The sequence below is a fragment of the Haplochromis burtoni genome, unplaced genomic scaffold (genome assembly GCF_018398535.1).
Source record: "Haplochromis burtoni strain Fernald_Lab_line unplaced genomic scaffold, NCSU_Asbu1 Contig_128, whole genome shotgun sequence".
Taxonomy (NCBI): Eukaryota; Metazoa; Chordata; class Actinopteri; order Cichliformes; family Cichlidae; genus Haplochromis; species Haplochromis burtoni.
In genome coordinates this window covers 475,390-502,316 of record NW_024582489.1, presented here as the reverse complement: position 1 = coordinate 502,316, position 26,927 = coordinate 475,390, and the positions used below count along the sequence as shown (strand labels likewise).

The 26,927-nt window shown below is 42.2% G+C and overlaps 2 protein-coding genes across 5 annotated transcripts in view; one reads left to right on the top strand and one right to left on the bottom strand.

Annotated features, from left to right (window-relative positions):
* ift80 (intraflagellar transport 80 homolog (Chlamydomonas)) overlaps positions 1 to 22,137 on the top strand; it is a 45,745-nt gene extending 23,608 nt beyond the window's left edge. Inside the window, exons 9-20 of one of the 4 annotated variants that reach the window (XM_042224130.1) lie at positions 1,995 to 2,174; positions 3,583 to 3,701; positions 4,328 to 4,402; positions 4,961 to 5,124; positions 5,215 to 5,279; positions 12,712 to 12,844; positions 12,968 to 13,115; positions 14,755 to 14,926; positions 17,152 to 17,241; positions 17,408 to 17,580; positions 17,808 to 17,931; positions 21,030 to 22,137. In XM_042224130.1, coding sequence (XP_042080064.1) covers positions 1,995 to 2,174; positions 3,583 to 3,701; positions 4,328 to 4,402; positions 4,961 to 5,124; positions 5,215 to 5,279; positions 12,712 to 12,844; positions 12,968 to 13,115; positions 14,755 to 14,926; positions 17,152 to 17,241; positions 17,408 to 17,580; positions 17,808 to 17,931; positions 21,030 to 21,140 — 1,554 coding nt within the window. In that variant the 3' untranslated portion in view covers positions 21,141 to 22,137. Of the gene's footprint in view, positions 1 to 1,994; positions 2,175 to 3,582; positions 3,702 to 4,327; positions 4,403 to 4,960; positions 5,125 to 5,214; positions 5,280 to 12,708; positions 12,845 to 12,967; positions 13,116 to 14,754; positions 14,927 to 17,151; positions 17,242 to 17,407; positions 17,581 to 17,807; positions 17,932 to 21,029 lie in introns of those variants that run through there. The other 3 variants (XM_005930022.3, XR_006054771.1, XM_042224131.1) reach the window with 3 other exon arrangements.
* Positions 22,097 to 26,087, bottom strand: LOC106633354 (uncharacterized membrane protein C3orf80). The gene has a single exon (XM_014336070.2). It carries the CDS (start codon positions 25,634 to 25,636, stop codon positions 24,989 to 24,991), a length of 648 nt encoding a protein of 215 aa, XP_014191556.1. The 5' UTR covers positions 25,637 to 26,087; the 3' UTR covers positions 22,097 to 24,988.
* Positions 26,088 to 26,927: the final 840 nt, after the last annotated feature.

The following is a 26,927-nucleotide window of genomic DNA, read 5'->3' as shown; positions in this document are numbered from 1 at the left end:
ATTTCCTTTGTACTTTTACTCACACGCAAACTCAAACTTAGGTGCACACATGCCGTGTATTGCACACATATAAAAGCAACTCCCTCTTTCCACACACACACACACACACACACACACACACACACACACACACACACACACACACACACACGCACACGCTCACTGGCTCCAGAAAGAGTCAAATGGCTCAATGTGTTAAAAGCATTAGGTAAGCATGGATCCAGCAGTGCTCCTCAGGCCGATATCACATGTCCTGCTTCATTACAATCTGTTGTATACATTCGGCTTGATCTCTGACCCTCCATCTATCCATCGCTCTGTCTTCCATCCCCCCCCCTCGTTTACCCCTGGTGTGCTTTAACACAGAGTGGGTCATCTCAAGATGTTAGCAGAAGAATAAATGAGTTCTGTTGTTATTGTAAATGCTGGCCCAAGCTGCTCTGCTTTGGAGCTCAAGCAAGAACACTTTCACTCTTTTGGAAGAGAGGAAAACAAAAAAAATCTATATGTAAAAAGTATGTTGATTTAAAGAAAATGTAATTAATGTAATGCATAAAGGAAGTTGAAGCTGCTGAAATTAAAGGAAGAAGGGAGGGGAGAAAAAGATAAATATAAATTAATCTCACTTTAACAAACTAGCCTTTGTCCACATGGGAAAGGTCCTTTTTCCTAAAGCTATTTTGGGTCCTGATATGACATTAACTGCTGGGAGGGTGCTGACCAAAACCAGCTGAGTGGTGGGTGTATGAGGCAGACGGGACCAGGAGAAGGAGAGAGATCAAAGCAGCTGCCCAGAAACCTGTAGCTTTCTGACTTTACCTCTACTCCTGTCAGAGGCAACGAAGAGGAAATAACGATACACCTCACATCCCGCAGCTGCGTGTGTGTTAGGCGGCGAACACACTGAGGCCTTTGCTCCAAGGTTCACCGCAGCACTTGGCCCACTGCACCACACCTGTCTCTCCATTGCAGGCAAGCAGGCAGGGCTAGGTTAACATTAGCACTTTTCTTCCCTAATAAGCAGGTTACAGTGTGAATGCATGCGTTTGTGTGGAAGACTGCAGCTAAGAAACTCAGGTCAGCCAGCTACTTGCGCTCAAGGCAAGAGAGGAGGTCAGGCACAGCTGTGGAGGATGAGGAAGGGGGACTCTAGTGGCAGAAGGGCTTATTGTGTGAGGAAAATTGGCTCTAGTTATTGTAGATGATAGATAATAGCAACAATTTCGATGTCACAAAACATATTCATTGTGCCTTTACCTACTACTCCATGGCCTTCAGAGAGATCATTCTGGAAAATAACAAACTGGATTTTTTTTTGTCTGTTAGTTTATTCATTGTCTCAACAGAATCTTGCTGAATCAAAACATAATGGCCTTAGCCTTTGCTCTTATGTTCTATGCCAGAGTAGAAAAACAGGGGAGGTGGGCAGTATGAGGGGTGCCTTGACTTGGATAGTAAGGAGTTCCTTATCTCACAGTTGTGTCTTTTGCCATTCTTTACTATCAGACAGACTGTCTGATGCAGCACAGCAGACAAGAAAAAGTGTCATTATTTCTTTCTTTGCTCCTCTTTTCCCCATCCTTCTCAGCCCTGACTTTACTGAACCTATTCTCATATAAAGAAGGAAGAGATTTTGTTAATTAGCTTTAGTTCAGAGACACCCATGAACCCTCCCTCTTCTCCCAGCCCCCCATCAGTGTAGTCGATGAAAATAGCAGTGTATGTTTATGAGCGGTGCAGAGCTAAGTTCTCTGTCTGTGTCTCACGGTTCATCACTGCTCAATGACTGACTGGGCCTATGTCTTTCTGGCAGAGTTTATATTATGTGCACATACACACATATAAGCACTCACATGTGTGTTGACTTACTGCTTCTGCTCGCTAAACTTCACATTGTCAGTAGTTCCTAAACTGCCCCACAGGTAATTGTTTAACATTGTTTATTAATATCACCAACAATTTACCATTTCATTCTTCATCTCGCCCCTCTCCAGTGGTCCTATGCGTTGGAGAAGCCCAACACAGGGAGTGTGTTCAGCTTGGCCTGGTCCGCGGATGGCACCCAGCTGGCCGGGGCCTGCGGCAACGGACATGTCATCTTTGCCCATGTGGTGGAGCAGCACTGGGAGTGGAAGAATTTTGTGATCACTCTTACAAAGAGGAGAACCATGCAGGTAGAAAGATTACCTCATACAAATGAGTTTGTGTTTGCATCAAATTAGTTTTCCTTTCTAATTTAACAAAGCAGGTGATAAAAGACTGACGGAATCTAAAGTAAACCAAAAGACAAATATGTTTCAGTAACTTGTGCATAAATAAATGGTGTAATCATATACGTGTCCAAAAGAATCATAGTAAAAATCATTTTGTTTCTGGTCTATAATAAAAAGTGCTTTTCTGCTCTTCAGAGCTGTCTGTGTTTAAACCAAAATCACTGAAAATAAGCTTGCCTGTTAGGGAAAAGGAGTATGGATATTTACCCAAACACTTAACAGAGCCAACTCCGTTATGTTGGTGTAGCAAGAGAATTGAAAAATAGTGCAATGCTATAGGCAAACTATACAGAGGCGAATAAATATGCTATATAGCGAAGCAAATGCCTCCCAGGCCTTGGCTAGCTGTGGCCATATATTATAGGAGGACCCTCCCAATGTGCCAGTGTGCAGCCCTGCAATGACAATGACCAGCCTGTCTCGCCGCCTCCCTCGCTTCACCATTCTCTACCCTTTAAACTTGCACTCACCACAAGGTAGCGTTTACATGCGGTTAACACACCCAAGTGTACACACACACACTCGTTTATTTTCAGGCAGGGACGCACACACACCTACAGAAGCAGGGTTACACACGTGTGCCAACACACATGTGCACCCATAGACAACTCTACCAAGTGCAGTTTGTGTAAACCAAACAAAGTTGGGTCATCAGCCATTTATTTTCAGCCTCGCAGGCGCTTCTCTGTCTCCCTCCTCCCTCTCTCCTCCTCGAAGTCCGTTTTAAAACTGCACATCTGCCAGTGGTTTGTGAATCAGCCAGCTAAATTTACCACCTTGCGGTCAAATGTTTTTTATTCCTGGTTGTGTTGCATGTAAATTTGGATTGCTGGAGGGAGCAGAGGAGGAAGATTTGTAAAGCTGTAAAAATAACCCCACCTTTCACCTGGTGCTGGAAAAGGCTCCTTCATTCATTCACACAGAGAGCTGGAGGGAAGTATTTATCTACGCAGGTGAAAAAATTAGTACCGACCACTGCACGCACACACTTAAAACAGTAAGAACTGCTTTCCCTGTGTCCACAGCTGACCTGCGTATACTTGGATTTACTGTATATAGTTTCCTGTGTATATTACGAATAACTACACTCCAATGTGTACGTGACTGTGTTCAGCCCTCTGCTATTGAAGCTAGCGTCTTTCCTTTTTGTTGGGGTTTCCTTTTTTTTTTGCATTTTAAATGAGAATTGTTTGCTCAGTAATATAAAGTTTGTGCCTGTGTCATACTTTCTGCAAAGTCAAGTCATCCCTACACTTTTTTTCCACTTTTAAGTCCCCCTCTCTCCTCTCCTTTCCTGTCTTTTCCACAGGTGAGGAATGTGCTGAACGATGCAGTGGACTTATTGGAGTTTAGAGATCGAGTCATCAAAGCATCTCTGGCACACGGTCACCTAGTGGTTGCGACTTCCCTCCAGTGCTATGTCTACAAGTGAGTAGTGCTCTTTTTTTGTCTTTTTTTTTTTAAATCTTCTCATCCTCTATTCAAAGTCATAGTTTCTCATCATGTGCTTTCAGTATATTTTGTTGTTGTACAAAACATGCTCCTCTTTTACTGAGCAAAGCATGAGAAAAGTCTTTTGATTCAACCAGAATATACTGAAATCTCATGCCGTGTAGCTAGAAAAACCTACAAAAATAAAACATAACCACACAGAAAAAATGGTTCTGATGGGAGGGAAAAACAACCAAATCTTACCAAGTTGCTGATTCATTTCAGGCTATTGTTACTTCATGATCTGTGTGTTTTGTAAAATATGGAGATGTTTGGGGTTTTTTTGTTTCACTTCATGGAAAAATAATAGGATTAGGAACAAGGGAACATGTTCTGCAGACTTCATCCTATAATGATTGTTTTCAGGCCTGCACTCTTTATGCTCACTCTGCAGATTTATCTCCTCTCCATTCATTGATATTGTCTAAATATTGTGTCTTTTATTGTTTTTTATCCTTTTGCTCTGGGTCATATTTGTGCTTTTTTTTTTCCTCATCTCTGCAGTTGTGCCAGATGTAGCACAGTTATTTAATGTCTGCGACTGTGCTGTTTATTTTTGCCAGCTCAAGAAACTGGAATACTCCTCTCATCTTTGACCTAAAGGAGGGAACAGTCAGCCTCATCCTACAAGCAGAGAAGTGAGTCTTTTTATTCCAGGAGCAAAGCAGCAGGAGAGAGAACAGGCTGTTGGATCATCTATCAGCTTCTCTAATGCTTCATTACTCTGCACTGGCCACTCATCAAGCAGCAGCCAACCAAGCGCACACACACACACACACACACAAAAACACGCACGGGCACATGTACGTACGCACACGTACACACACAGCCGGGTTGTGCTCTAGCTCAGCCAGCCCTGTCATACAATAAGGCTGAGAGTGAAACCACTGGGGGAAATTAGATTAATATGGAGTAGCTCTTGTGCAATACTCCAGTGCAGTGTCCCTGACACTCAGCATGGAGCTAAATAGATTACTGGCCATTTTGTAATCGCAGTTTAGATTGATGAGTCAGTGTGTTGCTGTTCAGTAAATGTTTAAATTACCTTCTTGTGTCAGTTAATTAACTCTTACCGTCTGTTATGTATTTAATTTCCCTGATTGCTCCCCTTTATTCCTCACCATGTTACCTCAGTCGTATAATGTGTAATATACAGCATATACAGTAACTTGGCCTCTCTTGTCTCCCCCTCCCAGACATTTTCTACTAGTGGATGGAGCAGGGTTGTATACGTTCTCCTATGAAGGACGATTGATATCGTCCCCAAAGTTCCCGGGTATGAGAGCAGATATTCTAAATGCCCAGAGTGTCTCTCTTAGTAACGACACCATAGCCATTCGGGACAAGAGTGATGAAAAAGGTGAGGGGAAAACTCCATGCTTACTATAAAATTTCAAAATCATACGGACTGTGCTTTTACTGTGTCCTCTTTCTATTTTTCTCTCACAAGTTATCCTTCTCTTTGATGCCCTGACTGGAAAGGCTCTTGGTGATGGGAAGCCCTTGACCCACAAGGTTAGTAACCTGCTTTCTTTCTGACCAAATGTACTTCAGCAACAAGGAAGTTCTCTGACCACATCAGATTATTTATTTATTTATTTATTTATTTATTTATTTATTTATTTATTTATTTATTTATTAAACTTTGATTATACAAAACGAGATAACTTTATGCTCACATGCCACTTTAGTAAGTACACAGTGCTAGTACCTGGTTGGACCCCCTTTAATTCTTAGCAGCAAAGATTCAACAAGGTGTTAAAAACATTCATTAGCGATTTTGCGTCCATATTGTCATGATAGCGCCACACAGTTTTTACTGATCCATGATGCTCTTCCACCACACCCCAAAAGGGGAGTGACTGTGACTTATCTCTTAAATCCCCCAAATTATTATCTAAAATATACAGAACACTTTCTAAATTAGATGAATCAATATCCCTCCCTACTGCAAAGTGGGAAGCAGATTTATCAGTCAACCTAGACCAAAACTTCTGGTCTCAGATTTGCTTAAAAACCTTTAAATTAATTAAAAATCCCAGTCTGCAATTAATACAATACAAAATACTACATAGAGTGCACTATACAGGTCATCGGATGTTCAAGATGGGCTTTACATCTTCCAACAACTGCTCACACTGTCAAGGCAATACACCAGACAATTACATCCACGCTCTTTGGTTCTGTCCACCAGTGCAAAAGTTTTGGCGCGAGATATGTGAAGACTTATCAAAGTGTCTGAAATGTAACATTCCAACTTCCCCCTTAGTGTGTCTACTGGGCAGCTTAGATAATGTCACTTCAGAAAAGAATATAGCCCATATGATCTTCACTGCCCTATGCATAGCCAAGAAAACAGTCCTCATGAACTGGAAAAATAAAAATAATCTTAATTCTAACCAATATAGAAATTATCTATTAGATTACATTAGTCTTGACACAGCCTCTGCCACCACATTAGATCAATTGCTCTGGGCCCCTTTTATCAGCTCCATCACCTAGTGGGGGTGGGGGGTCATAGTTTGGTCCCGCCTTCACTGTTGTGATTGGTGAGGGGGTAGGGACAGGCTTAGGGCGTCGGGGGGTTCCCCGGAGGCATCTTCCTTGGGGGGCTCAACCCGGGGTAGCGGTCACGTCCGGTTGGGGGCTCTGTTGGCTCTCAGGTGACTGTTTCCTCGCGGCTGCGTGCAGCGGGGCTAGGGGAGGGTCTGTGCTGACGGACGTGGGTTACTGACCTGGCAACCTGGCTGCCCCTGGGTGGGTCCGGGATGGGCGTGAGGTTCTGGGGGCGCTCCGTCTCTGGGCTGGGGCCCGGGCCGGGCCTCGGGGGCTTGGGTCCTGGTTGTGTGTTGCCGGGGTTGTGGGCGGTGGGTGCATGGGGGCCCGGCCCTGGAGCAGGGTGCCGCCGGTGCGTCGAGCCGCCTGGGGGGCTCTTCAACTGGTGGGGGGGATGGTCACATCTTGCAGGAGCTTTCTTCTCTTCAGGAACTCTCTGCAGGAGGGGGAGATACAGGAGAGGTGGAGGAAGATCTCAGCCTGGGCGTTTACCGTCTTATGTAGTCTGGAAGATGATGGATGGTGGGGTGGGTGCAGTTTTCTCTGTGGTGGGGTTGGGTGGACTGTCCAGGGCTCTGTGGAGCCGGGGGGCGCTACTGCACTGGGCCCCGGTCTGATGGGCCTGGGCCCCCTTTCCCTGGCGGGTCGCGAAGGGTGGGAGTGCCTACTGGGGTCAGCGGGGGAGCTGGCCCCAGGGAGGGGTTACTGCCCCTCCCTTCCTTCCCTCCCCATCTCCAGCTGCCTCCCTCTTCCCGCTCCCCACAACCACCCACACATGCAGGGCCTTGGAGTAGGGGTATGTCACCAGGGTGCAGAGGAGGCTATCCCCCCCTCTGTCCCCTTCTGGCTGCCTCTGCCTCAATTTTATCCCACAACTTAGACATTCACATTATTCACACTCTCATTACACATACATATAGGATCTTGGGGGTGGGCACAATCACGGAGTCCAAATTACCATCAGGGTGTAACCTCACCCCTGACGTCGTTGCCCACCTCTCAATTTTAAATACACTTAGTCATTGAGGGCTAGCAGGAGGGACTATGCGCTTACCTGCTGCTCCTTGGCAGGTAGCTCCATGCCCTCCTGGGTTTTAATTGCACCTTAGAACACATATGCATCAACACTACAATGAGCGGGTGGAGGGAGGTTTGGAGTCTTCTCCCACCCCCATTCTCTGCGGCCTGCTGGAGCGGGAGGGCTAGTAGGAGGAGTTGGCCGTCCGAGCTGCGGTCTGGGGTGTGGGGCCTCCCTGCTGCTGCGGAGTCGGGGTGGTCTGCCTCTCCCCACCGCAGGGAAAAGGGTAACACCACCTGGGTCTGGGTGCAATTCCCCCCTCCAGGGGCAAGGGTACCTAGACCCGGTTTGTAGAGTACGCTTGGGGAGTGTGATTGTGTGTACAGCGTCTCTTTATGTCTGTCTCCACGTTGGTTGAGTGTGGAGTGAGTGCATATGAGAGCATGAGGGTGGGAATGGATGTTTGTGTCTGTGTGTGCCTGTATGTCTGTGTCTATATGTCAGGTTGGGTATCAGACGCCACCTCTCTGGGGACACCTCAGGCCCTCCAAGGTTTGGAGGCCTATCTCCACCCACCACCACTTCCCCTGCCGGTGGCGGACTCCCTCAGGTGTCGGTGTGCTGGTGGTTCTTTGTGTCTGGGGGTGGGCGTCCGGGTACACACCGGCTCACTCCTTGGCGGCCGCTTGTCGGGGCCTGGGGCCTGGGGCTCGCTCGGGCCCCCTTTGGAGGTGGGGTGCCCCCGGCCTCTCGGCCTGGGGCTCGGTCACTCAGGCACAGCTGGGGGCCGGCGGAGCTCACGGGCGCGTCACTGCAACTCCCCCTGGCTTCTGCTCCGCGGCTGCTGGGCGAGCCCTCATCTGGGACTCTCCTCAGCTCTTACTGGAACAGTGGCGCGGCTGCCCCTCTGTTGGTCTTCCTTGGTCTCTTGTGTTCTGGGGGCCTCTGGATGTCTGGAGTTTTGATCTCCTCCATACCGCTTCACACCCTGGAGGACGGGGCTGTGGCCCCCCCACACTCCCTAGCAGATCTTACATGGAGAAACCTTTGGAATGCAAGCATGCTGATCCACACAGGTATGCACACAGGTGTACACATGGGTATTCACAGACGCGGACTAAAGCTTTCTTGGCTGCTGCCTCAAAGCACACTGTGCGCTGTCTATCTTGCGTGCTGCACAATATCGTTTATTATTTAGACTATTGATATCTATGACTAGCTAGTTTATTGTGATGGTGCTTTGTTTTCTCTACTATTATGTTGCTCTTTGTTGTTTGCTGTCTCCTCTGTTTTTTTTGTTTGTTTTTCTCCATACAGGTGACCCAGGAGTTTTTTTTTTTCTTTTTCTTCCTTCCCCCCTTCTCACCATCTCTTCTCCCCTTTGGTTTTCTTTCTCTCCCCCTCTTTCTCTCATTCATTCCCCCTGTCCTATTTATTAAAAAAAAAAAAAAAAAAATGACAAAGGATGAACTGAAGCTCTGCCATCACGTAATGTCGCATACTGCTGTTTCTGATGTCATTTAAAAAAAAAAAAAAAAAAAAAAGTACATTAAAGTCATTATCATGGTCAAGAAATTATTTTGAGGTGCTTTGAGCTTTGTGATATGCCTAAATGCATTGAGTTGCTGCTGTCAGTGTGACTGGTTAGAATGCGTTAGTATTTGTGTTTTATTATGCGTTGATATGATAGGACATAATAACAGAAGCTGTCTGATGGTGGCTGTTCAAATGTGTGTTTATTTTTTCAACCAAAACACAGAGTCAGAGTGAACACACATTTGTTTAGTTTTAGTATTACACAGTTCAGTTATGTATAACGCAGCCTCCCATTATTGTGTAACAAGCTGTATTTATTATGTTTCCTACAGCCGAGTGAAAAGTGAAAGGTTTTTATGCATGCTTCATCAAACTGAAGCCTTTTGCTGTAGCAATAACAGTAATAACACTAATTGCAATTGTTTTTAATTAGATCATTATTTTAATGTTCACATGGGAACATGTTTTTTTTAAACTTCTGATTCATTTACATGCCACTACTGCATATCTTGAAGTTTTGTCTTCCTTCCCATGTAGTTTCTGTTTTGGCCTCTCTCTCTGCTCCACTTTTCATTCTTTTCTTTCTCCTCACCCTCGATCTGGCCACGGTAGATGGCTGCCCATTTCTGAGTTGGGTTCAGCTGGAGGTTTCCTCTGAAAAGGAAGTTCTTCCTCCCCACTGTTGCCAAATGCTTGCTCACAGGGAATTGCCTAATTATTGGGGTTTTCCCTCTTTTTACAGATGCTTCTTATAAAATGATGACAAATACTGATTATAAAGTATTTTCATAGCATTAATCCTCATACAGAAAATAATGCCACAAGAGCAATATGTACGTTAATACATCCATGTTGTTCATCACGTCTTCCTTCAAGATATGTTTTCTTTCTGTGAACTGAGCTGAATTATAAGTAGTGATATGAGCCTTCTGAATTTACACCTAAAATGCTCTGTCTTTAATTTTGTATTGCCAGCAAAACCTCCTATTATCTTGAGCAGCAGAAGATAAAGTTACATGAAAAAGAAATCTTCCTATTAATAAGATAAACTGTCTCCATGTGCATGAATTGTTCAGTTACAGCTTAGTAACAATAAATACCTTTTTTAAAAACATGGCCTTATCATGTTAAAGGGGCAGAATTTAGTGCATGATCTGATCAAAAAGGGATATAGTGAAATTTATGTGTCCTTGTCAGTGCTGCTGCGACCTTGGTGACAAACAGTTGTGGTCGGAAGTTTCCATACACTCATCATGGGCATAAAAGTCATGGTAATTTGGGGCTTTTAATGATTTCTTTGAAGTGTTCTTTTTCCAGAATGCGATGATTGTAAAGCATACAACTTTATTGACATTATTTAGGATTTTCTCTAATACACATGGTCAAGTATACATAGAGGCTCAAATGTATACATACACTCACTTAAATTGTTTATTAAGTGCTGTGAAAAGTTCTACAATGTATTTTAACTTGATCTATCTATCTAGGCCTATTATGTCTGGTAGCTTCTCTTTGTCAGCATTAAAATAATTTGTTTGACAGCATTCATTGGACTGACCAATACTCAAAAGAATTGGAAGGTCCAAGGAATTCAATGAAGGTCTAAGAAGGATAATTGCAGATTTACACAATTTGGGAAGATTCTTTGTAGCCATTTCTAAACAACTGCAGATTCCAATGTCATCATTACAAATAATTGTACTTACTCACAAGTTATTCTGATGTCTCACGTCTTTAACGAGGTCTGGTAGAAGACCACAAGCGTCACCCTCAGATGAGAGGAAATTAGTTGGGATGTTCAGAAACAACCCAGATTCAAGCCTACCATGAACTTTATACTGATGGAACACCCGGGAATCTGACCACAGTTGTTAGAAGCTTGTTAATGGCTACCAACAATATCTGATGAAGGTGTAACTAGTTAACGGACATTTAACATTACTGGGGCTACACAGTGGCGCAAAAAAGTATTTACGGTAGTCAGCCACCAATTGTGCAAGTTCTCCCACTTAAAAAGATGAGAGAGGCCTGTAATTTTCATCATAGGTATACCTCAACTGTGAGAAACAAAATGAGGAAAGAATATCCAGAAAATCACATTGTCTGATTTGCAAAGAAATTCTTTAAAAATCACACAATGTGATTTTCTGAATTTTTTTCCCTCCTCATTTTGTCTCTCACAGTTGAGGTATACCTGTGATGATGATGATGATGATGATGGTGAAGCCTTTATTTGTCACTTGCAGTTGCCTGCAGCAAAATTGGACCTCTCCCGACCATACATACAATACACAAACATCACATTAGGGAGACAGGTCAGAACAGGTAGCGTAAAGAAAAACAATGAAATGTACAACACAATAGAGGATGATATGATAAAAATTACAGGCCTCTCTCAACTTTTTAAGTGGGAGAACTTGCAAAATTGGTGGCCGACTAAATACTTTTTTGCCCCACTGGATCTATGTATTTGAGCCTGTATGCATGTTTTTTGTCCTGTGTGGATTAGAGAAAATCCAAAATAAATTCAAACTTGTTCACCCAATTCTAGTGTTTTAAAGCCATTAAAGATGCATGCTGTTTAATCATTCTGCTCTGGAAAAAGAACATTTCAAAGAAATCATAAGATCAAAACTACTCGGACGTTTGTGTCCAGGATGAGTGTATGGAAACTTCTGACCACAACTGTATTTGTACCATTATATGGTTTTTAGCCAGGATAGCAGCCTCTTTTAGCTTCCTCATCAAAAGTTACGATCTATAGCTCATCAGCGGGGAGAATTTGCAGACTTACCTCAGCTAGTGATTACTGTGATTAGGCCAAATTAATTTTAATATAAATGCTGCAGTGATCACTTTATCTACAACTTTGAATGCTATTGTTTTCCATGAGTAGAGGTGTGCTAACGGGTCTTGCTAAATAGCATTTTACAGTGTAGTTTGATAGATTATTTTGTGGAATAACAGGTTACATTACACATACACCCTGACCCTGTGAAAGTCATTGACCAAAAGGGAAAGAAAAAAAGTTTGAAACTGCTGACTGTAAATCTTTGTCCTGGCATATTTTTTTTTTCATTGCTGTAATTGTTGAAATGGGGCTGTGTTAAAAGCATTTTTCCCTGAAATATCGATCATGTTGATAATTTAGGCTGGCAATACCCATCTCCACTCCTTATTTTCCACGTCCTTAGGATCACCTGCTGAGGAGGTTGACTTTTTGCTTGCAACCTTCAAGCTTTAGTGAAATTCAGTGATGATTCTAATTGCTAATTTTCATCTATACATACACACAGTTTGTTGAAATTTTAGTTTTGGACAGTCTGATTTAGAAAATATACCACAAATCCCAAAAGATTAGAGACAATAAAGACAAAAGAAAAAAAATAGAAGATGGGGTTTGGAATCAAAGTGAGAGTGAGAGAGAGAGAAAAGAAGAAAAGAATTAGAAAAGAGGGAAAAGAAGTAGAAGTAGCAGTAGTTACTGTTTGTCAGCATGGCTTTGTCTGCCAGCACGCTACAGCTCCAAGATACTGGACCAAAGCCAGCTAATTCTGGCCAGAAACACACACACACACACACTCACACACACACACACACACACACACACACTCACACACACACACACACACACACACACACACACACACACACACACACACACACACACACACACAGACTCACTCACTCTCTCACACACCACACACACACACACACACACACTCACACAAACTGCCTCTCCCTCTTCCTTTCTTTTCCTGATCTTTTGTCCTTTCCTATTCCCACTTACCTATTTACTTGTTTGTGTGTATGTGTGTGTGCATTTCCATGTAGCAGGAGGTGTTGGAGATAGCTTTGGATCAGTGTGGCCCATCTACTGACAGGAAAATTGCCCTGATAGACAAGAACCGTGACCTTTATTTGACCACCGTGCGTCATCTTGGACGAGAACCCAAAATCTGCAAAATTGGTGAGACATGGAGGGAATGCACTTAACAAGATCGGTGATGACTTTCTTTGTTTTGTGTGTACGTGTGTGTGTGCAACTAAGGTTAGATTACTGTAATAGCTGCATGCATATTCTATCTTTTAGGTAGCATGGTTCATAGTATGGCCTGGAATGATGCTGCTAACATCCTGTGTGGAATCCAAGACAACCAGCTGACAGTGTGGTACTACCCAAGTGTTGTCTTCACTGACAAGGAATTATTACCGAAGACACTGTGCATAAAAGATGGCAGGTAATTTCCCTGGGCTTTCGCAAAGCCCCTGGTGTGACTAATTAATAAACAATTAGTGTCTATGCTTTGACACACTGGGTAATGCATTAGTGAGAGTGATTGGTCATAGGCCAATGAGTTGTTTTTCAAAAAGAAAGGTTATTGTTGTTACAGGTAGATGCAAGTGGATGTAAAAGGAAAACAAAACTAAGGTTCCAGTAGGATGTGAACCAGCATCTCCTGGCTGTTAATTCTAATAGATATCACACCACCAATCCTCCAGCCTCCTTATGAGGACTTGACACTTCTGTAAAATGATCCTGTTAATACTCAGTTGCCAATTTAACCATGTCTGGTGCGTCAAAGCACCAACTCTAAAAACCACCTTACGTGGGGAGATTCTAGAGGTTCTGACAGAGAGGTATTATGCAGTACAAGAAATGGGGATGAGAATTAATTGGTGACTTTAGCATGTAACAGCTGATACCATTCACCAGAATGGCGAGTAAGTTCCTATTACAAAAGCAGCAAAAGGTTATATTCAAGTTTAAAGTTGGCCAGAGTAGATAGAAGTATATAAGAGAACCTCTCAGTGCCCTTGCATTTTCATCTGAGAGGTTTCTGGAAAAGATGTCAAATATGAACTAAGAGCAGAAATGGAGGCAGCTTTTCTGTACCTTTTAACTCATTCTCCAAAGCAAAATGCATATGGCCAACATCTATCAAACTGTGCAAAGCTTTCTGGCCAGAACTCCTCAGCGTTAGCCAGCATTGAAGGCAGAGTGCCTGCACTGTCAGTACAGGCAATTGTAAACTATACTTGTGTCTGCTACACTAATCTGAACACTTGGTTGTAAACTTTTTGTGCACATTTTGGACTCACTCACTGGTTTTATTATTCCTGTTTAGTGCTCAAGCAGGCAGAAATTTGAGGAACACCAAAGTCTAAGTGGCAAAAGCTAATAAATCATCAGAAACTGCAAATTTCTGAAAGTTTCTCTTTAGGTTTGTTGGATATACACCAGCCACTTTATTAGATATACCTGTTCAACTGCTGATTAACACGAATGTCAAATTGGCCAGTCACGTGGCAGCAACCCAGTGCATTTACAGTACATATTTAGACATGGTCAAGGTGACCAGCTGAAGTTCAAGCTTAGCATTGAGAATGGGGAGAAAAGTGGTTTAAGTGACTCTGAATGTGGCATGGTTGCTGGTGCCAGGCAGGCTGAGTATTTCAAAAGCTACTGAGATATGTCAGATACTATCATGTCAACATGTACCAAAATCTCAGAAGAATGTTTCCAGCATCTTTGAATCTGTGCCATGAAGAATTAAGCAGATCTGAAAGCAAAATGGGACCTAACCCAGCACTAGCAAGGTGTATCTAAAAAAATGACCAATGATGGTGTTCTACAGAAAGCAGGACGCCCTAAGAACAGTACAAGTTACAGTGGTACCATGGCTGTTGGGCCATTTTATCAGGTTTACATATGCCGTGCTTGTAGAGGAAACTGGTAAAATCTGCACTGTTAATGAGTCTGTCGAAGCAGCGTCAGGAATCATTTACATGTTATTTATGCATAACAAACTCATTTTTTCCCTCTGCCCTCTGTCAATGCAGTATTTACTGTAACAAACTGTGTGTGTCTTTGCAAAGTGAATTCAGACGTGCACCCCAAGTTCTAAACTACATTGGCACCAAAGTGACATTACGCCAAGGAGATGGTTCATTGGTGTACAGCAGTGTACTACCCTTTCCTGCCCTCCTGCATGAATACAGCATCTCTGCGCGCTGGGAGGATGCACTGCGCCTCTGCTGCTATGCAAAAGTAAGATACTGGAAATGTCTTTTACTCTTTTCTACTTGTGTCAGTGATTTCTATATGTGCTTAATGTAAGTAATGTGACATCATTGTACAATTGGTCTCAGTGTTTGTAGAACTGTGTATGTCTTTGCATTAGCTGTACAAGCAAAGCCATAGTGAGCATTAAGCTTTCGCATTGATTACTACATTTCTTTCACGTTGTATTTATGTTAGCAGTTTTGTGGTAGTGTTAAATATCCTCCAGTCTTGGGGCTCTGGTACAGTTCAGCTTCCCATGGCGTATGTCACGTGTATGCATGGATAATATGTCTGAACCAGAAAGTAGTAGACAGGTTTATGGGACCTGACCAGCAGGCTTTAATTAGCTTCAATTAGCCTGGTGACTCCATTTACCAGATTAACCCCCCAGACCTCACTCATAAATACACACTCTGCTGCATGCATGTGTGGATTTTCCAAACATATTACTCACACACACTGAGCACAGTGTGAGACTGTGTCTTTGCTTAGGCAATGATGCAATAACCACAAGCTTGGAGAAACGGACAACAAGTAGCAAAGGGTGGTTGGAACAAAAGGGATGGAGAGAGGCACCAGTTTTAAGAGCTTTTTCCTTGACCCCATCCTCTCGGCTTCTGGTAAGCGTTTGGTGGCTTTTCCCAGAACCACAGTTGTTGTCAGTAAGTGCTCACCTGACAGGAGTCAACAGAAACATGTTATAAATTAAGGCAAGAAGCACAGACCTAACATACAGTGACTAAAGTTTATAACCTAACAATTAAGTAGGCCAAAAAAAAGGTTTATTTCACGTGAAATTGTTTCACGTGAAGTTGTGTTGTCATGTTTACGATCTCTGGCAAGTCCTGCCGATGATATTTGTTGTTTGCAGGAGTGGTTTCTAATTGGAGCTGTTTTTCTTAGTGATGGATACTGAAAAACGCAGGAGATTACAGAGTGGTGACTCTGGAGTTCAGTTTGCTCAACTGCTGGCCCATTTGTGGTCAAATTTTAATTAATCCAGCTGCAGGAAATAAAGTGGCGACACATTTGTTTACATTTATAGTTGTTTTGTACTGCAAATACCTCCTGTTTTTGTGTGTGTCATGCATGTTTAAAAACTTGGTTAAAGTATGAGTAAAGTGTACCAGAATGCATTGAAGATACAGTCGTACTCTATCCTTATGCCCACTGATACATCCTCTTTTCATTAAGTGCTTTTTTGCTAAATATGTCATTTGTGAATGTGGCCAAAGGACTGAATTTTTACTTCATCTCTCCATAGCAATTGGTTTCTAAAACTAAGTAAGTAACAGCTCAGCTGTTACTTGGTTTATGTCCACCAAGATGAGATTTACAACATACAGTACTAGGCAAAAGTCCCCCCCCACCACCACCACTTCTTTATATTTTGTTGGGAAAATTGGAAATGCAGTGCAGTGATTCATTGAAACATGTGCAAAGGTGCATGAAAATGCAGGATTAAAGGGAGTTTTTGCAATTCTAACCAGCTTAAAAGTCAGTATGTGGTATGACCACTTTATTCTTTGACACTCTTGGTCAAACTTTCTTGTCTAGTCTTCAGGAATAGTTCTTCAGACTTCTTGAAGGACATTCAAAGCTCTTCTTTGGCTGTTGGCTGCCTTTTATTTTATCGTCTATCTAGATGATCCCACGCTGCTTCAGTAATGTTGATGTCTGGCTTTAAAGAGACCAATCCATGACTGATAGTGTTTCATCTGTGTTTTTCTATCCCAGTGTGTTTTTATTGCATTGGCATTGTTATGATGAATAATTAAGCTGCTGCCAATAAGCTTTCCAGACTCTTTCAGATATTTTCAGATGTTGCTCATCTGCTGTAGATGGTTTTTTTAGGCCTGCAAGTTATTTTGTCCTCCACTTGTCCAGTTTCCTTTTTTTTTCTAAAGCACACTCTGCAGAGATGCCAAGTTTTTGGCTAATAGCTCTTTGGGATTCACTTTGGTGGTGCAATTATACTATTTTATGTTTGCCAAATTGTGTTATCTTTGGCATTTTTCATAGATTCAGCAACAGAAAACGGAACAAATTATGTGTTATTATTACAGGCTGCTGATAGCAAAGGGTGTAAACACCACACCATTTCCTCCCTTGAGTTAGGTGCCTTTTTTATGCCATAGGTCGATATTAATTAAAGAAAAAAAATGGTTTCATTAAAAGATGCTCTCTGCTGTTGTTCCCTTTATCCCTAGGACCAATCTTTGTGGGCATGTCTCGCTGGCATGGCAATGGCAAACAGAGAGCTGACTACTGCAGAGATGGCTTATGCTGCCATTGGAGAGGTAAGAGCATTGCTTATTGGCTAGTTCAGCTAAACACAAGTGTTGTAAACCACCAGAAAACCATAAAAAAGGAAAATTCAGTGAAACTTCAGTGAATCTGTCAGTGAAAAGAGATACTGTATTTCTAGCTTCTCTCTTTGCATATCTGCTGCTTCACCTCTTTTAGTTACCTAGAGTTCAATACATCAACTTTCTAAGGGAGCAGCCATCTAAGGAGTCATCGTTGGCCCACATGCTGCTGTTCAGTGGTCAGGTCCAGGAAGCTGAGGCTGCTTTCTTACAAGCTGGTCTCATCTACCAGGCCATACAAGTCAACATTGACCTTTATAACTGGGAAAGGTATAATTCTGTATATATGTGTTCATGTTGGAAATGTACAGCTAGTAAAGGGACAGTATAAGCAGTTTTGGGAGATTTTTATTCATGTATGTATTTTTTGTATTTTTGGCTTTGTAAGGATTTTGTTTTATGGAGGTAGTCTAAACTTAGGTTTTAAAGAGTTAAGGTGAAGCATATTTGTTCACAGAGGATGCATGTCTGTCTGCATCATGTCATCTTGTGTCCAGGGCATTGGAGCTGGCAGTTAAACACAAGACCCATGTGGACACTGTGCTGGCCTATAGGGAGAAGTTCCTACAGAAATTTGGCAGGAAGGAGACCAATAAGAGATTCCTGCAGTACTCTGAAGGGGTACGTTATGGTGGCCTGTCTTGCTGCACTGTATAAACTGACTTAGTCAGCAACACACTGGAAACATTTTTAGCTGTGGATGGTGTCTATTTCTAATTATTTCCCATGGGTTATCAACTTTGTTTGCTCTGCTAATACACTCTAAGTGGCCTTAAAAAAAGTTGGTTTAGGGAAAAACTATGTTACCTTAGCATTTCTGTTTACCATCCAATCAGAAAAGCCTACAGCATTAAACTGCAAAAGGAGGCAAATCTCTAGCTGCACCTGACCTATTTAATCCCAAATATTGCTTGCAGTAGTGTTACTGGAGTGCTTATCACTGCAACAATGCCTAATATTATAATTATAGTCTCAAAGTGCAAATACATTAAAAAAAGTTCCATATAACAAAAAGAATCACAGAGACTCTGTTGGTTTTAAAAGGTGGTTGAGATGGTTAAAACCTTCTTGTAAACTGGTTAAAGGAAAGAAAAATCCATTCTGATTACCATTTGACTTTGTTCTTTCTACACTTGCCGTCATGCCAAAAATGTTTAGGTATATATATGTACAGTTTTTGTTTTGCCTCTGTTCACAACCACAGTGGAGTTTGGCCCCATTGTCAGAGGCTCAGAGTTAATTTAGACAGACGAGCAGTTAGACGAGGCCTGTTTCCCTAATATTTCATTACAAATGAGGCAGGCATAACATCTGAAGCTGAATCAAAGTGCAGTCCCTCTCTCAAGACTCTTCACGCAAGTATTAAAAATGCTTAAAATAACATAATATGTAAAATCATGTTAGTCTGATCAGTTAATTTTGAGCCTCTCAAAAATGGGGACCATCTGTAAAAATGGCTGTAATTTATAATAAACTGATGAATAAATCAAATTCAAATTCAAATTTTATTTGTCACGTACACAGTCATACACAGTACGATATGTAGTGAAATGCTTGGACAACTGCTCGTGACCTAAAGAAAACAAAAAAGGAAAAGGCTATGAATAAGATAGGAAATAAATATGAAAAATTAAAAAGGGTAAATTTAACTAGGAAGGAATAAAATATAAATTAAGGTTAAAAATGAAATAACTGTACAACACAAATTAGAATGAAGGGTAAATTTAACTGGGAAGAATAAGATAAAATATATAAATTAAAGTTGAAAATAAAATAACTGTACAACAAAATACACAATATAGAACTATATAAGAATGTATGAAGAAATATAAATAAATAAATATATACACAATAACAGCAGCGTACAGTATTCCGATAATAGTACCATTTGGCAATCCAAGTCATGCAAAGCAGTGATTTAAGTATGAAGTGAAAACAATGTCCAGAATGTCCATGTGTGTGTAAGAACTATATGTGTGGGTCAGTACTGTGTGGTGGTGTGATTGAGAGACCGTATCGCCTGCGGGAAGAAGCTCCTCCTCAGTCTCTCTGTGTTGGTCTTCAGGGAGCGGAATCGCTTTCCTGACCTCAACAGAGAGAACAGTCTGTTGTTGGGATGGCTGAGGTCCTTCACGATCTTCCTGGCCTTGGTCCAGCACCGCCTGCTGTAGATTGAGTGCAGGTCAGGGAGCTCGGAGCGGATGGTGCGCTCAGCTGACCGCACAACCCTCTGTAGAGCTCGTCTGTCCTGCATGGTGCTGTTCCCGAACCAGGTTAAGATGTTTCCCGCCAGGATGCTCTCTATGGTGCACGAGTAAAAGTTCCTGAGCACCTTGGAGGGCAGTTGGAAGTCTCTCAAGCGTCTGAGGTGGTAGAGACGCTGCGGGCCTTTTTCACCACGGTGTTGATGTGACAGGACCATGACAGGTCCTGCGTGATGTGAACTCCGAGGTATTTGAAGCTGTCCACTCTCTCCACTGGGCACTCGTTGATGACGGGGGTCTGGTAGTTCCTCTCCTGCTTAGTGCTGAAGTCCACTATCAGCTCCTTTGTCTTACTGACGTTTAGAAGGAGGTTGTTCCTCTGGCACCAGTTCTCCAGATTCCTAATCTCCTTCAGGTAGGCCGTCTCGTTGTTATCAGAGATCAGGCCCACCACGACGGTGTCGTCAGCAAACTTGATGATGGTGGTGGAGCTGGTAGTGGCCACACAGTCATATGTGTACAAAGAGTACAGCAGGGGGCTCAGAACACACCCCTGGGGGGCTCCAGTGCTGAGAGTGGTGGATAAACTGTTGAATAAACTGTTAACACCAAACTTATTTGTTAACCCCTTGAATTAAAGCTGAAAGTCTGAACTTCAATTACATGTAGTTTTATTTAAAGTCCACTGTGGTAATATAGTGAGGCAAAACTATAAAAATAGTGTCCTTTTCCAAGAAATTATGGACCTAACAGTGTCTACTCTTCCCAAAAATGCTAGCTTCCAAGATGAACTGATCTTCTGTGGACAGTTTGTTTTTAATCCAACTCTTAAAAAAATTGAGAGCGACACAATAATGGAAACTACTGGACTGTACAGATGGTAAATATCCATCTTTAATAGGATGATCAAACATGTGCCAAAGAGATAAGACAGTTGGTTTTTTTTTTTACACATCTAAAACTCTTCCAGTTTGTAGTGTTGGCGCATACAATAACCAGACCGTACTAAATCATATCCCATGTAAACAGCTGACCCCGAAAAACTCAGCAGTAGGTAGGATTTCAGCCAGACTGCAAGGAAAAATGTGTGCATGTGACTTCAACCCATGTGATCACCACTGGAGGTTAAAAAGCACCATTATCATCCTACACGACCTTCCCAACTCCTGTAAATTGTTCAGTAAACATTTCTAATTTTAAAAGTGTTTGCAGTACTTACACTAATTACTCTTAAACAGAAAGAACCTACTGTAATGCATTACAAGTTACTTTCTACTACCCGAGCTCAGCCAGCCTTACAGTTTGGAGGGATTTACAGACGATCTAGCAGCGTCTTTCTTAGCGTATCCGAGGCTAACATTTGAAAGCCAGTGTTTTAAGACACTTACTATAACTTGTTTTCCTTCTCTTTTAATGGGGGATAACTCCCATTACCAAATGCTTCCCGGAACTGTTTATCAGTTAAAATAGTGTTTCTTACTTTCTCATTTCATCTCATCTTACTGTGTCTTCCAGGTTGAAGTGGACTGGGAAAAAATCCAAGCAAAGATAGAGATGGAGTTGTCTAAAGAGAGAGAGCGAGCTGCTAACACCTCTGTGAGGAGCAGCGTGGCCTCACGCCGTTAATTTTTAAAAATGTTTTTTATTTTTTTAAGAGGGTCATGTCCACAATAAGTACAGCAAGTACGATTACCTTCATGTAAAAACCAAAACTGAACAATTTTGAGATTTTGTGATGTCTGTGATGCCTGACTTACACTACACACATAGTCTTGTCAAGTTACATATAAAGCTTTAAACAAAATCGCTTATGTTACTGTTACTGTGGGTGGCTGATAACAGTTTTTTAAGGCTGTCTGTATTTCTGACCAACAGACCTGTGGCCTTCCTGTTGTAGTGACTGATTTTGAGTGAATCAAGTTTAAAGTTAATCTGTTTTCATTAACAGTTAAATAGGTATACGCGTTCATCTGTAAATTTGTATAAGTGTTATTTTTGTCATGTTTCAGTTTGTTTTTTTACATTAAAATATATTTTTATAGTTTACACATTTATAGTGTTGCCTTGTGGAAATGCGAGAATGTCCATTAATAAAGCATGTGAACCATACTGTATGTATTGATCCAAAATGTCCTGTTTCTTTGTTTTCCCCTTTGTGTCGTGACACTTTACTGGTTTTATACAAGGATCAGGGACTGTCTTTGAGGTCTGAGATTTATTTTAAGCTTTGCACATGCACCCTGAAGGTATTTCTGTGTGCATGCGTGTTTTCACAGTCTTAAAATAATGCAGGGCTTCTCTTTTTAAATTGTTCTTGTATTTCCTCCGCTGCTGAGGTGTGAAACAGACCGCTTGCCACGGAGCTCCACCCCCTGGTTGGCAGAGGGCCACTACATCAGCAGAGGGTAATAGCCTATTCATCTCCACTAGTGGTCCAGGAGGATGAACATCTTTCTCAGGGCTCTTCAGAAAGGACTCCTATACTATGTCATGAAGATGCAGATGGATATGGTAGAAAGTGAACAAGATGAAACAGTGAGTGGCAACAGACACACATCACAGAAAACAGTAGGAAAATCTCTCTCTTGGGTTGGGTATCTCTTGCTGCTTTTTTTTTTTTTTTCTTAGCAGTTTTCCTGCAGTTTTGGTCACTTCACTTCTAAAAGCCTTTTTTTATTTCTGTCTTTCCACCAACTATCTGAACTAATGTATTTTTAAGAGCAGACAAAAGAAATCATTAATTAGTCATTGAGGTTAAAGCTAGTTGGGTTCACTGAACATCTTCCGTGTTCAAATTCCACATAATACAAGAGTAGTGACGATTTTCCTGTAATTTAACACAAAGCAAGTGAGCATCATGTGCTTGGCTTCAAGCACGCTTTATCCAAACAACTCCTTCACCTCAAACCAAATAGATGTGAGAAAACAGCTAAATGGTGGAACTGGATGACCACGTTTCACATCCATTACTGGGAGTGGCCACACACAATAAACAGCAACATGTGAAATCAGTTCATGCTTTCTCTTAAACCATGCATTGCGTGATATACCTGATTCACTCAATTCCACGCCTCTACCTTCAGCCATATCTTAATGTTAAGAATATAAAAGTCACATTTAGATTAGACTTTCTATAGTTTTGAGTCCCAGTGGCAAATATCTTACAATGAAATGGTCAGTGTAAATATTTCATATTTTTGAAGTTACACAGCACACAGTGCCAAACAGATGCTCTTCTTTTATTAAACCATAGAAGTGTATATCTATATTCAAAGACTGGCTGGTTCTCATATATTAAATTGATAGCCAAGCTCTCCCAAAAATACACTTCCCGGATGTAATGCAGAATTTATGAGGAGGATAGAGAAGGATAATGCTCATTGATTTGACATTTTGAAGTTTGTCTGTTCTTTATACCAGAGAGCTATACGATAACTGAATTATGGGCTCTGATTCAAAACCCACTGAGTGTACCAATACTGTATTTATCCCTGTGTTTTTATAGATTTGCATCTCCCATGAGCGTATATAACTATCCTCTCCCCTGAGAGAAGACATACAGCTTTACTGTTGATGTTTACAAATGGAAGTCAGTATATAGTGAACTACACTGACTAGGAAGGAGAAAATGAAACGCAACAATCACACTTCTCATGGGTTCATTAGCCCTCAAACATGGCCTCATGCCGCTCAGGGTCTCAGATCCTTTACCTCATCTACCCATCAGTGGTTGTTTTAGTCTGGATTTAATGCTTTTAAGTCCAAACTCCAGCCGCCCACAAATGTCCCTCAGGAAAAGAAAGCCATCAGTGATCACTACTGGCTCTGCCATTATGGTCAGGCGATATTGGTTTACAAAAGCCACCACAATCACACTCAGACTTTTAGAGTTGGGATCAACTCAGGGTGTCTAATTGTAAAGGCTAGCTTTACAGATACGGTTCTGCATTGTTCGGAATGATGAAAGATGAGCACTTTGGAGCTTCTGGGATAAATCAGTTTAGTTGATTTGATAAGCTGATGGTTATTATCTGCTTTACACCTGCTCTTGTATCTTTAATGGGATTTAATTTGGTGCACTGTTTATATGCAAACACCTCCTTTTCATTTCTGCACAACAAACTGAAAACATTCGTCCATCTTGAAGTTGACGGGCAAATAAATTGAAAAGTGTTTTTTCTTTCAGTTCATATGTAAAAAAAATGCAGATCTTTCAGAACCTTCCATTATTGTGAATTCGAAATGATCCAATACTGTTCGTACAACAAAAGACGTTTGGCTGGCTTACATCCAGCAGTAATGCAGATTCTCATTAGAATTTTTGGCCTGGCCCTAAAGATAAGACAATACGATATGGAGAGTGTGACTATTTACCAGACACCCAGTCAATCACAAGGTAAAGAAATACTAAATGAACAAAATTGCCTTTTCAGTATTATGGCATTAATTCACAGAAAGCATGTTTTCTCAAAATCTTCTTAGTTTTCAGATGAGCTAAAGTGTAACTTCTTGTTTCTTTAGGACAGTTAGCATCTGCAAAAGCAGACTTGAATGTATTCTCATCTGGCATCTTCAAATCCTTCTGCTTTAACAAAGAAAGAACATTTTCTTCAATGCCGCATGTCAGCTAGTATTTTTCTGTTTTGCTCCTTGGGACAGCAGCTATCTTCTCTGACGTGCCTTCATAAAAGTCCAACTTTAGCTCTTATCAGTCTGGAAGCTGTAATCTCATTCATATTTTTCTTCTTCTTGAGTTCATAAGCTGGGACCTGGGGCAGTAAGGCTTCACTCACAGGAGAGATGTCAAGCATCAAGCAGGTCATTTATATAATGCTCATCTATCAGCTCCCAGTGAAGTGTGTATGTGGGGGTAGATTGCTGCCTTCATGCTGATAAGCTAGACTCCAGGGCTGGCTGGTTTAAAAAAAAGTGTCTCAGAAAGAATTATAACAGATATTTCCCTAATCCTTTCTCTCTTTCAGTCCATGTCTAAGGGGACTGAAAAAAATATTTTCTTTTTTTGGATGCAAATTTAATAAAGAAAAGGCTCTACAAAATAGTATGAGAATTTTTCAGGTTCGGCAGTATATTAAGCACTAAGAGAGGACCTCAGTTTGACAGGAAATCTGTTTCATGCTGCCGTTAAATTGAGGTGCTGAAGTTTGAAAAAAGCTTAATGCGATTGTACTGGAGCCAATTTAGCTATTCCCAACACAAAGCGCCTCAATTTCAGCCTCCTCCGCTTACTTTATAATCTGCTTTCCATAACCCAAGCGGTCATTTGCATACAAAAGGAAAGCAGGTTCCTGTTATCTCAGAAAACACGTAGTCCTGCATTTTTCTCAGCCTTCTCTTTTATTCTTTACATTCAGGAGTATAATTGCACTTGTTCGTTGTATCTCTGCAAGATTTTTTTTACCCTGACTATATTAAAATAAGAATAACAATGTTTCTGTAGTCTTGCCCAGTCTCCGTCAAACAGAGTTGGATGTCCTTGGGCTCTGAGGTCCTGAGACCTCCAGGGCAGCCAGCCTCTGGTCTCCGGATCTCGGTCCTGTTGCTCTCCCTCTGCCCTGGCCGCCACTCTCGTTTTCGGACAACAAGTTCTCACCGGACCGGTCTCTGTGCATGTCTTGCATGCTTTCCTCATAGGTGGGCAAATACTTAACTTCGTCATAGGCCGGCAGGTTTGGAGAGGCAAAGCCCCCGAGGTTGTATTCGGGGTACCGCTCCAGCAGGGAATCCTGGGACGCTGATGTGTGTCCGTGAAAGAGGGACGGCTCCTCGCCGCGGTCGTGGTGCGGGTGCCGCCGGGGCCGAGGGCAGATGATCCGCTGGATGAAGTAGCCCATGGCAAAGAGCAGCAACAGGATCAGGATGCCGGACAGCTTCCGCGTGAACCAGCCGACGTTGTCGAAAAATGCGTGGATGGAGAGCTGGCAGCAGCTCACCTTCGAGCTGGCACTGGTGTTCCCTGTGACGGTGGGCGGACAGCAGTGCTGGTTGACGCCGCACTGGACCTCCCCACAGCTCTGGGCGGCTTGACATGCAGAGATCAGGCATGCCGACAGAAATGTGCCAGTGTATGCTGTCCGGCCGCCGCCCGGCACACGGGGCATCATTTCGGGATCCCCCAGGATGGAGCAGCTATCGGCGCGTCTCCAGTACGCACGACGTCGTATCGTTAAGCCCGCTCAGGTGTTGCAGGACTGCCTTTCCTTCCAGCTGTTCGCGAAATATGTGCTGTCACAGCTTCTGCAGCGAGGAGCGGGACAGCAGGTGCCCCCCCTCCCCCTGCTGAGGACGACCTGTCTGCTTTAGTATGGGCGATCGGAGTGGAGCCACCTCAGTGTCTGAAGGCAGCAGGGATGAGATTCATGAATAATCTTACATCATTATTAGGTGAAGATATCTTTATTGGGTCCTAGCATGTCCTTACACCAGTGAAACCCGCAGATAGCCAGCCTGTGCTCCTGGTTACATATTCTGCCTTAACCTGAAGTCTCCTGCACAAAGACGCACGCAATCTCACCAGTTTTCAGACATCAGCAGCCCCCCTCTCTGATCACTACGTGCAATGTTTGCTGCAGAGCATCATGATTTATACTTTAAAGATCCAATAAAGAGTGCTGTAGATGTAGGAGGAGGAGTAACAAGAGGAAGGAGTGAAGATATTGTGCCTTAGTACCTTGTAAAATTTAAACAAGTCTTCGTTCTATAGTGATAGATTGAGAGCAGAGGTCCTTAAGCCAAGGAACAGCAGCAATACTGCAATACAGAATTAATTAACTGCAAGTAAACATCCTGCATTGGAAATGTAGGATAGTGCAGATTATGTACAAATTCACTTAACAGTAATATGAATGATAGAAGATACTATGAAGTATTTGTGGATGAGTAGGATATCAGTGTTGGCTTTGGTTAAGGTGGAGCTAATGTTTCCCATATTGTCCCAAGATCATCATATGTTTCTGAACTCTTTAGGCTAGTATAAATTAATAGAAACCTTTTATAATGTAGAGAGGTAAACAGCTGTAATATCTGAGACTGACGCGTCCCCAGATGCCACTTTATGATCCATTGCACCCGAAAGACTTTAAAACTGTCCCATCACTGAATTCTGAACCAGGTAAAAACCAGCACTGGTGAATGTCCCTGACACAAGGCGCCAACAGCTCCAACCGTCTCATTAAAAATGCAATGTGGATTGTAATGGCCCCCATTAGATGAGTGTCTGGATTCCCATTAGTTCAGTATCACCCTAGAGAACCATGTGTCTGCAGCATTGAAGAACATAACCATAAAACTAATTCCTTGCTTTAAACGATAGTCTCTGTGCCCCGTGTGTTAATTTATGCTAAAGATGTCCCTTTGGATAACATCCAAGAACAGCGGGCTCACTAAGCTGCTCCT